Raw genomic sequence first — 12,697 nt, 5'->3', positions numbered from 1 at the left:
TATATATGCCATCCCCCGACTATTTGATGTTGGCTGGAGTTTAAGAAGGTCACAAACACACCCAAGAACATCTCCAAGCCATCCAAAAGCTTAGCACTCATATCCTTAGCCCTTAGCACACTTTGAGAGTGTTGTGTAGAGAATTAGCTCTTAGTGAGTGAGATTGCAAGGCTTTGAGCCTTTGTGCTGAGGTTCTTGAGTGAACCAAAAGAAGATTTCGGTGCACCGGCACCTTGGAGCTTTGAAGGCTCGCCGGCACGTCATCGACCCTCCGACTTGTTGTGGAGCGGCGACGACAACTTTGTGCGGGGGATGTGGAGACCCTATCCTTTATGGAGAAGCTCTTTAGTGGAACTCGGGGCCAAGGTGACCGTGATTGTGTTCACGGAAAAGACTTGGTGGCCGAGTAGCATTGATGAGGATATGACCAATACACATATGACCAAGGCCCAAGCGAAGATAGAGTTCAAAGCCCAATCCACATTGAAGTCCGATTTATTCGCGAGTCCGGTTCGGACTGCAGGAGCAGGCCTCACGAAAACGGACGCCCAGGCCACATATGGGCTCCGTTTTGGGCGTTCTATATATCGTTGGAAAGATAAGGATAAGATTTCCAACCCAACTGATCCCATATCAAAATACGCTCGGAGTCGATGGGAATCGTCGAAACAACATGACGACCAGAATCTGCCTGGATGCAGCGACGCCAGTTTTTGGGCCCGATGGCCTTGTACTCCCTAGGGTTGCCCGGCCACCCCCTTGGCCGCCCCCTAGCCTCTCTCTTCTATATACACAGCAGCCGCCATTAGGTTACTTGGGTTTTGCTTAGATTATTCTGTCGAGAATAGTTTCGCCGCCGTGTCGGTTTGTGAGACCCCAACTTGAGATTAATCTTTCATCTGCAGAGTCACTTCAATTGAGCTGCGTTCTTTCGAGTTCTTGCTTGTGTTCTTTGTTGCGCTTGCAGGGATTAGCCTTCTTGGCGAGGTCAACCGGGTTGTGACACGGTTGATAACCAGAGGAGTTGTGGTGCTAAGATTGCTGGATTCGGGTCTTAGTATCGGAAGCCGGATCGGTGTGTCTCGCTCCGCCTACAACGAGAGTTATCCAGAACCTGACGGAAGATCGGGAAGCCACGTCCTCATTATTTGGTATTCAGAGACTCAGGTTTCACATCTATCTTTAGTTTCATCAATTTCGCCATTGTCCCACAGTCCACCAAAAAGCCCTAGAAAATTTTGTGTTCGTGCTGTTTTCCCATTCCATTAGCCCTTTTAAGCCATTGCATATTTTGATATCAGAGTCCGCATCATTGAGTTTGTGTCCATAGTCGTGGTCTTGTTGCTGGTTTCGATCGAGTTCTTAGATTGGTTTGAGTTTCACATCGTGTCACCGTGTCCTTTTCCATCCCGTCATCACGTCCGGTTCAGACTTGTTTATGTCCAGTTCGGTATTTTGTTGATATCTCTCGCATACAAACTCAGATTTTTGTGTTCTAGTACTTTCTGGAAAGCTTGTGAAATTATCTACAACTTTATCAATTGTGAGAATTACAGAAAACGTAGTTATCTGCGCCTAATCTGTATTGGAATTCAATATGTTGGTTACCCAGAAATTTCTGAGTAGTCTGTATTTCGGGGTCAATATCTTCTACTTCCTTTATCCAAAAGAGACTTTCCATATATTGAAAAGAAAGAGAAAAGGAGGATCTACAACTTTCGTGTTGTAAGTTTTCGTGTTTGGGGTCTCTAAATTTGTCAAATAGCTTGTATAAGTTTGGTAGCAAATCTGTAATTTACAGACAACAATTTTGTGATAGTGTGGAGTTGTCTCTTGCTCTTGTGGCACTTTTGAATAGAAAAAGAAAGAAAGAAAAAGGCAAGTGCATAAAAAAGAGCCGCACAAAAAAAAGAAAAAAAAAATCAGAAGTGCTTGCATCCTTTTGTGTCCTTTGTGCTTGGTATATGTCGCTTGCTTGCTTGAACTAGTTCTAGGAACACGTTTAAGCCAGCAACATTGATAAGTACTTTGGATATTTATTCAATTTTTGCTATCTGATTTTCAATTGTGCTAATCCTTGCTACTAAATAAAGCCCCCCGAAGCTCCACATATTACTTCAGATCAGTACACCCAGAGGATCTTGCAATCTTGGTACCACTTCCTCACAGGTATCACGAACCAGCCACCGGTTGTACCATCCTCTGCTTTGCATTGGTAAGAACACTTGTAAGAGCTTGGTAAGACGTGTGAGATTGTGTTTCCACCATCCACATCCGCATATAGTAGTTGATAGGGATAACCTTTTGTGTTTTCTCTTGTCTACTTACTAACAATGTCAGGAAACACTGAGATTGCTCAACGAGTGTTGAGTTCTCAAATGGAGAAAGTGGAGCAAAATCAATTCAACAATTTGTTTCAGACTTTCTTTGCCGTGATGGAACGACGTTGCCGAGTCATCATTGATGGTGAGACTTGCAACAACCTTGCAAGTTTAGAGCTGGTCGAGAAGCTTGGTCTGACCACAAAGCCACATCCACATCCATACTACATGCAATGGGTAAATTCTTACGATAAGATTAAGATAACTGAATTTGCACATATTGAATTTAGCATTGGTTTTTACAAGAGTAGTGCTGATTTTGATATAGTACCCATGCAAGCATGTCATTTATTGCTAGGAACGCCATGGATTAATATAAATGATGTGGTACATCAAAAGGTTGCAAATAGATATTCTTTCAACTACAATGGAAGAAAAATTATACTTAAATCTATGACCACAACTGAAATTTTAGAAGCCGATCTTGAAAGAGAAGAGAGAAGACAGAATGAGCCTTTTAGAAAAGAAAGGATTATTTCAGATATTACAGTGCCTTCCTCTAAATCTGATTTTGTACAAATTAAAGATATCGCTTTGTCTTCTGTTGGACCTAATATTTTGCAGTATGTATCTAAAACAGAAGACAAGGTGATAGAGAATGAACAGGTAATTGTATCACGTAAGAGCTCTCTTGATGTGTTGAAATTGTCCACCACTCATGCTATAATAGAGCAACATTTAGTGGACACCAAATCTGAATTGACTTTGTCACATGATAAATATTCTACTGATTTTTGGGATAAAGAAGAGTTGTGTGATAGTTCTATATTTATCCCTGTGCCACAACTTGTGAAGGAAACTGATCCTTTTGTTTTGGAACCAAAGACTTATGCTAAAAATAAACATTTGATTCCAATTGCTATAGAAAATGATGAAAGGAAATTGTTGTCTTCTTTAAATACTTTGGGTTATATAGAGTTTGATACTTTGTGTGCACTTGGTAGTTTGGAGAAGAAATTTAAATGTGTTGGATTTCCATGGTTATCTCGATGTACATATCACTTTATTGGCAATTATAATTGTAAAGGAGAGTACATGATGCATCGTGTTTATATGTGTTCAAATCTGAAATCTCCTTTTGCTGTGCAACAATTTGATGAAAAAGAGGGCTATTTTAAGACTAATCCTATCACGCAGAGTTCCTCTTATTCTTCTTTGTTTGTTTTGTCACAACAGGTTCAATTTCAAGAAGAGAAGCAACGCAGGATCATGTCAAGAATGGGAACAACTACTTTCGCAAGCATCAGCGACTTTGAGTCGAGGACGACTCAAAACCAAGAAGGGGAGAATGATGAGGACATGACCAATACGCATATGACCAAGGCCCAAGCGAAGATAGAGTTCAAAGCCCAATCCACATTGAAGTCCGATTTATTCGCGAGTCCGGTTCGGACTGCAGGAGCAGGCCTCACGAAAACGGACGCCCAGGCCACATATGGGCTCCGTTTTGGGCGTTCTATATATTGTTGGAAAGATAAGGATAAGATTTCCAACCCAACTGATCCCATATCAAAATACGCTCGGAGTCGATGGGAATCGTCGAAACAACATGACGACCAGAATCTGCCTGGATGCAGCGACGCCAGTTTTTGGGCCCGATGGCCTTGTACTCCCTAGGGTTGCCCGGCCACCCCCTTGGCCGCCCCCCTAGCCTCTCTCTTCTATATACACAGCAGCCGCCATTAGGTTACTTGGGTTTTGCTTAGATTATTCTGTCGAGAACAGTTTCGCCGCCGTGTCGGTTTGTGAGACCCCAACTTGAGATTAATCTTTCATCTACAGAGTCACTTCAATTGAGCTGCGTTCTTTCGAGTTTTTGCTTGTGTTCTTCGTTGCGCTTGCAGGGATTAGCCTTCTTGGCGAGGTCAACCGGGTTGTGACACGGTTGATAACCAGAGGAGATGTGGTGCTAAGATTGCTGGATTCGGGTCTTAGGATCTGAAGCCGGATCGGTGTGTCTCGCTCCGCCTACAATGAGAGTTATCCAGAACCTGATGGAAGATCGGGAACCCACGTCCTCATTAAGCATACTCTTAATGAGTGCTACAACAACGTGGATGTAGGTGTGTGCCTTTGTGGCTAACCGAACCACGGGGTAAACACCCGCGTCAAGAGTTTGCTTTCTCATATCCTTCTCTTTAAGCTTCCGCATTTCATACTAGCAATTTGTGTGCCTTTACTTTCGTAGAGTAGTTTCTTGATAGGAAAGGCTATAGGTTGCTAAACTCTTTTGGGATAAAGGTTTCATACTAAAACAACCATAGATGCACATATAGATAGCATGCTTAGTTTAATTGTGTGCAAATAGTTAGAGCCATAGGTCTAAGGTTTTAGTTTGCCTAATTCACTCCCTCCCCCTCTTAGGTTAGAGTGCGGTCCGATCGCTTTCACTCCTCGATTACTTAAGTTCGGGCGAGAAAATTTATAAATATCCAATCAGTCCTATGCATTTCATTGAGGCGATGCGCACGCATATTGTGCTAAAGCCCTGTTTGGTTTGCTTGTGTTAGGAAGTAGCGTAATGTTTGACCGTTAATTACGGATATTAAATGAAGGCAATTTGCAAAAGTAACTCCACACCTCTGCGTTATTTCGCGAGACAAATCTAATGACATCTTTGACCACACGATTGGAGGATGATTACTGTAGTATTACTGTAGCCAATTATGGAGTAATTATCGTCATTAGATTCATTGTGCAAAGTTGCATCTATCTGTGAAAAAATTTTGTAAATAAATTTAGTTTAGTACTCCATGAATACAAGATTCTTGTTGTAACGCGAGTAGCTTAAGCAAACCAAACATATCATGAGCCTCCAGATCGAGTTAGGCACGAAACGGGAGGAGCGACAGTCCAAGCTGAGCGAGCTGCGAGCACAACTTTGCACTTGCTTATTCCTAGACAAGTGCACCGCTCTGCAAGTCCAGCTCCAGCCTATCAAAGGCTTGGGTCCGATATGCTTCCAATCCCAATCACGATTATAATATATGCTTCCTCACCTAATCGCAATATATATGTTGTTTTGTAGTGCATTTTGCTCCAGCTGAGCTGTTAGTTTGGTACACTTGTCAGTGGTAATCATGCTACTACAAGTCAGACAGTTTTTTCTTATCATTAATAAACAATAGGAAACTTAAACCGCAAATTGATGATATGTACACACGGACCAAACAGGAAGGGAAAAAAAACCTGTAAAACTAGACACCAACGATATGTTTTGGTAATATAGCGCACTAATTACCATGAAAACTGAAATTGCAACACTAAAATTTCCATATTATTACAATATATTATTAGATAGATGCTGTATGTGGCAATGATACTCCATTTCCATCTCCTCTATTCTATCACTTATAAAGGTCCCACCAAAATAAATGCTAGATCTCATTTTGCTAATGATCCAAGGACAACCTAGCTGGGTTTAGGGGATCTGATGTGCTAGCTAATTCCTCTTTCAAGGGAGTCTGAATCTGTACCTCTTAGAGTATCTCCTAGAGTGCCTAAGAAATAGAGCCAAAAAACTTACCTTTGGGACCTTACCAAAAACTATTTTGGAAGAAAATAAAATACCTAGCCCAACAGTTTCCAAAAAATCATTCCCAAAAAGTTTAAGTGCTGCCACATCGTCAATCCATAGTCCAACACTTAATGTTGCACAAAATTGATCGCATTTGCATACGACAATGGAGTCCACTTATTACATCCAAGGATATTCAATATGTAAATTGACTTTAAAGTTTAAATCATATTTAGCAAACATTAGTTGGTATCGTTAGCCCATACGAAGAGGCAGAACCATTAAAAATATACGCATGCGGAACAAGTTTATTGAAAGATGGTTTGCATGAGAATAAGTTGCATCATTACCCTAAAAAAATCATTACCCATAGGAACATACGACACCCCCCCCCCCCCCCCCCACAATCACCACACACACGCACCATATACACATGCAACAAACAACTGCAATATTATTTTCACATTGTGGAGATAGAAGTTCATAATTGCCATCGTTTTATTCCCACATAATTATTGAAGTTCATATTATTTTTATAATGTAGGATCATAACATTCTGGGGCAATGTTTGACCTTTCCTTCAAGCAATATAATATGACATTGGATTGCGGTGAACCTTCTCATATATGGTGTTTATAGTGCTATGGAATTATCCCCTTCTTATGGGCTACATAATTTTGGAGCACCCAACATGAACATCTCATGCCACAATGCCTTGATTGCGCATTGAGCTTTCTCATTCTTGGGGACCAACCTTAGCTGACCGTGGAAGAATTACTCACTTTAGTGTTCTTTGATGGTGCTAAACCACTTGAACTTAGAGGTGGTAAAGGGTCTAACAATTTAGGCTAGAAATTTTAAGGATCGGGCTCACAAATAAACCGTGCTCATATTATATATATTTTTGAGCTAAGTATGATCAAGACTGAGTTGGATTATGAAGGATGCATTAAGGTCTCATTTCCACCCCTACTCACACGTAAATGCTTTTTGCTTATTCTCCTTTTCCTTTTCTTCACAATGCAACCTGCTGTGTCAATTGCTTCTAAAACAATGCGATAAATTTACTCATACAACTGCAATTATATTCCTTTCAATGTTGTTGCATCCTTATGGCCTGCTCTATAAGATTGTGGCGAACAAGCACCAAATTTTAGCAGCCTGCAGCTCTTAGCTGATCACCCGAGTGGAGGAGTAGCACTCACCATTCCAGGAAAACGACTTTTCTTAGCAACAAAAGAAACTTGACCAACGCAGCCATTGATTCTCAGTTCACCTTCCGGCAGTTCAATCTGACCTCCGTCGGCGTCGCGGCCGCCGGCATAAGGCCGCCCATCTTCACCATCGCCTTGGCAAAGTCGGTGGCGAACATGCCGGCATTGCCGCTGTACTTCCTCACCTGCGCGTCCATCGGCCCGCCGTTGAAGAGCTCCTGGTCGGAGTGCAGCAGCCCGCGCTGCGCCATCAGGTTCCTGAAGTAGGCGTTGTCGAAGGCGTCTGGCGTCTGGTCGTCGAACGGCGCGAGGTTGCCGTCGCCGCCGGTCTGCGGGCACGTCTGCTGCCGCGCCGCCGCGAAGGTGGCGTTGATGTTGGGCTCCGTGTAAATGCGGCTGCGGAAGAAGAGGCAGCGCGCCCGCCCCACGGTGTGGGCGCCGGAGAGAGCCGTCATGTCGCGCGCCGAGAGGCCCTTGGCCACGAACGCCGAGACGAGGGACGCGGCGCTGGAGCCCGGGCCCGGGAGGTTGGCGTTGGCGGCGCTCTGGCTCGCCGTGCGCGAGTCCTTCCGGCCGAGCTGCACGTTCCACGTCGGGCCCCCGAGCTGCAGCGCGCACGCAGAGCAGCGTTCAGAGGAACGTGTTGTGCTGGGTACAGTGGACACTTGCTAATTGGACAGCGTGCGTGTTCTCTCTAAGCACTCGGCGTATACTGACCAAATTTACGGCGTCGCGTGATGCCAGGGCGACGATGTCGGCGCACGAGACGATGCCCTTGCAGGCCGCTTCGACCTGCGTCTTGATGGCGTCGATCACCTCGTACCCGCGGACGGAGTTGGAGTTGGCGCCGGCGTTCTTCTCGCCGGTGAACGTCGGCGTGTCGTCCAGAAGGATGGATGCGTCACACCCCTGTGCACATGATGAGTTGATGATCACCGAGAAGCAGCAAGGCAACCTAAGTAACACAGAAGGATGGTAGATGCGACCGACATTGACGAAGCAGTCGTGGAAGAAGAGCCGGATGACGGACGCGCCCATGCGGGGCTCCTTGGCGACGGCTTGCGCCATCGCCGACCGCACGATGGTGGCCACGCCGGGGCACGACTTGGCATAGAACTTGGTCGAGAGCTTCCCATTGCACGGGAAAAGCAGGCAGAGGAGAGCGAGAAGAGCCAAACTCCTGGCGAGCAAGGTACCCATTTCCGGCCGCCGATGAGACAACATGGCTCGCCGCCGCCGGCCCACCGAAAAGCTCGCCCACCTCTAGCACCAAGGAGTGGCCCTGGCCATGTTGGTGTTTTTATAGCGTTCGACAGTTCGTGATGGTCACCGTGCCACAGTCCGATCTGCGCGCGCAAAATGTAGGGCGCACTTGGTGCCGGCGATTGGTTGACGCGAGTGGTGGCGGCCTCGCTCTGCCGCGGTTGTGCGCGGCGCACCAGCGTTGCCTGGCATCCAACACCGGCGATCGAGCAGCGCGTCGGGCTGGGTCGGTCCTGGCTTTTGGGGGAACAAATGTGATGGGGACATCCTCCATTATTACCCGCTGGTAAAGACGCAATAAAATGGGCCAAGTGATCCAATTGTAGTCGGGCGGCGATCGTGTGAGCCTCATAGTCCCACCTTATTTAGCTTGGGAGGAGGAAGCCATTTTAAAAGGGAGAGCCACCCTTCCCCTATCAGATTAGTCTTTTAGTGAGATTGGACCTTTCCCCTAGTGGGTGCGCCGAAATACGGTGCTAAGATTGCCGAGGCACAACAAGAAGCCCTAGTGGCGTTGTAGGCTGGATCGGTGTATCGTACTTTCGGATGCCGGTGCTAAGATTGCAGGATTCGGAAAATTTGAATCGGTCTGTCGGGCTTTTCATCCAACCTCACCTGGGCCGGATGCATCAAAAGGGGAAGGGGTGATCGGGGCCACCATGACTGCTTTTGCTCTTTTTCTGGCCGTCTTTGCGTGTTGGGGGAAGGTTCGGAACATGATAGAAAGGTTCCTAAAACCCTGCATTTTATTGCGTGGAGTGGGTGCCTCGGTTCGGTTGATGGTTCAATCTGGTCTTTGGGCGCTTAGGTACAGTTTGTAACTGATGGCACATGGGGGAGAGTCATATATATTAGTCCTGGCCGTTGGTATTGAAAATTAGGCTCCGCTTGGCATTTTATTGATCTTTCTATAAGCTTAATTACTTGTTCCAGGAAATTTTGTACTTAGTTTTGTTACAAAACACGATACAAACACAGATATTCATATATACACGCATGTATACTCATCCATATGGATACACGTATGCTTACAAGCACCTCCAAGAAACCGATCCAACAAATCATAAAATAGACGAAGTCACCACATGCTGCGTCTTGTTATCGACGGCAGGGGCAGCAGAGCCCATGGCCCCTCCCAAGGTTAGCAGTGCAGCAACACTCATGAAAGAAAGGCAGTAGCAATTGTTTTTCATCCATGTTGATCTATACCAGCTATAGTTATGTATATTGAGTTAATTGCTTTCCACTGTTGGATTTACGGGCTGCAAAGACTGTTTGCAATACTCTATTCGAGGAACAAAGTAGGCAAGAGACAAAAATCAACTATGAGCCTAAAACTGAATCTTGAAGCCTCGAAGCATAAAACTGTTCCCTAGCAATTCGCATTTTAGCGCCATTGTAGTATAAACTCGTTCCTCTCTCCCCCAAATGAACCGACTTCTATGGCAACTGTAACAAGAACTCGCACTAGGATATGCTATTGCTGACACGCTCTTAGTTGTAGCTGGATAGTTACTCTACATTTAGCAGTACGGCTAACAGAAATGTTTTTCAGCTCCCACTAACAATCTTCAAAGGTATCATTATTCATCCCCGTTCCCCAGCAGCTCCAACTTAAGGCAACCATTTCCAGCAGAAACGCTTTGCCTCCAGCCAGGGAGCCTAGGTATAATTGTCATGGAAAGTCTCCTTTTCGACTCTTGGATCTCAATGAAATCAAGGTTATTCTGCATACAAAGCTCCCTAATTATCTGTTTTCTTCCTTTCATCCCATATGCCCCCTAATATTCCAGAAAATTCCATTTATTGGGACACCCTATCATCAGGGTGCTTGCACTGTCCAATCTCCCCAGCCCGAACCTGAACCCCCTCCAGATGACAGGTTCAGAACCATTCTTTTTCTCCTAGACTAATCTACTAGGTTATCAATATCAGAAAAATGGGACCTGCCATGCTCTCATCACCAAAGATAGAGCAGTGTTCACAGTCCATATCTATATATCTATGCATTTAGCAATCAGAACATTATCTGACCGCTGTTGCCGCACAGGCACAGGTTTTGAGACGAGGACGAAGGGCAAAAAGATCCCAAACCTGGCCGGGCGATCCGCCATAAAGCTGTAACGCAGATCGATGCCGCGCCGCACCCCGCCGCTCGGGCTGTTTGGCGCACGTCGCGCCGTGGACGGGATGTCGGGATGTGTCGCCGTGCGAGAGTGCACGGGACGTAGACGCGCACCTCCGCGCGACCGCGAGTCCGGCCGAGCGCGTGCGCGCGTCGCTGGCCACCACCACCACCACCGCCCGCCGGCCACCGCCCTGCTCGCATGTGCCGGCGCCGAGACTGCCGGCTGCCGCCGCCGCGGGAGCGCATGTGCATGTGAGTTTCTGCTCCACAACTCGGTACCGCACCACTGCATGTATGCATCACCAGCCCGTAGTGTAACGCACGGCGAAAAAGAGGAGAGACGCCGCCTGGGCCACTGCGGCGTGTCGTAGTGCCGTAGCAGTCAGTGGTCGTCGTAGTCCGGCCAACTTGGGGTGATTGGAGACTGGAAGATCATTCGTGCTCTGTTCGTGGCACAGGGGATGTCGGCTGTAGCTGCAGTTGTGGACTGCGTGCGTGTGTCGGCCGCGGGACTGCTAATTCGGAGTTTGACCCATGCATCATGCCGGTTGAAATTAATTAAATGCGCAACACAAGTGCGGCCACGCTGTACGCTTTCGTTGTTTCCGGGTCGACGTCGAGGCTGTATCTGTATTGGTTGACCTTGGCGTGAGCTTGAGAACGACACGAATGGGCTGGGCATCTAGCCATGGACCATGCTTGTCCTGGTGGGGTGAGGGTGAAGCTAACATATATATGGTCAGCGCTTCATAAGCAATAATATAAATCTCTATCTCTACCTCTACTATTCCTAAAGCAAGCAATATTTTCTTGGTGAATAAACCCAGACAAATCAATCCGAATTCTAATCAGAACTCAGACAAATCAATTAAAATCCTAATCGGAACACGAACTATCAATGTCTCGCACAATCAAAGCATGACCTATATACGAAATACGAAGTGAATAAACACAAAGTTGATGATATTACATAGATCAATTATATTATACATGTAGCAACGCACGAGCACTATGCTAGTAAATTTATAAAAGTGTGCATATGTATTCTACGTACATTTTCCTTCTTAACGAAAATTAAGGAAAGCTATGGGGCTTAGAATGTCTCCAACAGTGCGACCCAAATTGGAGACCCATTCGATGGTTTTAGGTGGCGCACAGTATAGGGTCACGGACCCAAAAACATATCTTCTACAACAGAGCAGACGCAACCTTCTCATCCCCGCCGGCGGCTGCCCTCCTCCGCTGGTTGCTTCCCGCCACGGATGCCCCCCCGCCGCCGGCTGCTCCCCGCCGCGGCTGCCCCCGGCCGCCGGCTGCTCCCCGCCGCAGCTGCCCTCCGCCGCCGACTGCTCCGGGCCCTAGCGGAGAGCTGCTGCTGCTCCGGCGGCGGCGGGAGCGTAGCTCTGCAGAGGGCGGGCACGACCCCTCGCGGCCTCGCCTCCCAACCGTGGTGGATCGACCTCGGCACCACCAACTCCGCCATCGCCGCCATGGAGGGCGGCAAGCCCACCGTCGTCACCAACGCCAAGGGCGTGCGGCCAGATCGCCAAGCGTCAGGCCATCGTCAACCCCGAGAACACCTTCTTCTCCGTCAAGAGGTTCATTGACTGCAAGATGTCCGAGGTTGACAATGAGGCCAAGCGAGTGTCTCGCCGCCACCATCGTCATTGTCCACGGGCCCACCTCGCCGTCGTTGTCCGCGGGCGGCCTGGCAGTGCCGGCCGCGCCCCGCTGCAGTCCTGCCTGGCTGCGCCCCGCGGCGGCGGCTGCTCCTCGCCGTGGCCGGTCTTCACCATGCCAGCTGCTCCCCGCCGCGGGAGCACCTCGCCGTCGTCGTCCGCCGGCCATGGAGGAGCTCAGCCCCGGCCCGGTCATAGAGGAGCTCGACCTCCTCTCAGCCGTCGCCTCGGGCCGCGTCGAGGCAGCGGAAGGGGAACGGCTGCGCCACTCAGAGCTAGCGCGGGGCTGTGGCGGATGCCCGCGTGGGTCCTCGGCGGTGGGGCACCGCAGGAGTACGAGCCGGCGGCGCGGAGCCGCGGGAGGACGAGGCGCCACGGCCGGCCATCGCGGAGGCGGGGTCGAGGGTTTCGGCGGTCGGCGCGTCTAGCTGCCGGGGTAGCCGCGTCGGGGGCGGCGCCGGGGGAGGACGTCGGGGCCGGAGCCGCGGGACGACGCCTCGGCTGGCGACGCAGGG

At 48.1% G+C, this 12,697-nt stretch overlaps 1 protein-coding gene across 1 annotated transcript; it reads right to left on the bottom strand.

Annotated features, from left to right (window-relative positions):
• Positions 1-6,871: 6,871 nt before the first annotated feature.
• On the bottom strand, positions 6,872-8,566 carry LOC120670962 (peroxidase P7-like). Its single transcript, XM_039951153.1, has 3 exons — positions 8,103-8,566; positions 7,830-8,021; positions 6,872-7,717 (listed from the first exon to the last, which is right to left on the bottom strand). Exons 1-3 carry the CDS (start codon positions 8,334-8,336, stop codon positions 7,166-7,168), a joined length of 978 nt encoding a protein of 325 aa, XP_039807087.1. The 5' UTR covers positions 8,337-8,566; the 3' UTR covers positions 6,872-7,165.
• Between the last annotated feature and the right edge of the window lie 4,131 nt (positions 8,567-12,697).

Source organism: Panicum virgatum, chromosome 4N, assembly GCF_016808335.1.
Source record: "Panicum virgatum strain AP13 chromosome 4N, P.virgatum_v5, whole genome shotgun sequence".
NCBI lineage: Eukaryota > Viridiplantae > Streptophyta > Magnoliopsida > Poales > Poaceae > Panicum > Panicum virgatum.
The sequence above is the reverse complement of the archived record's forward strand: the minus strand, read 5'-3'. Positions and strand labels throughout refer to the sequence as shown.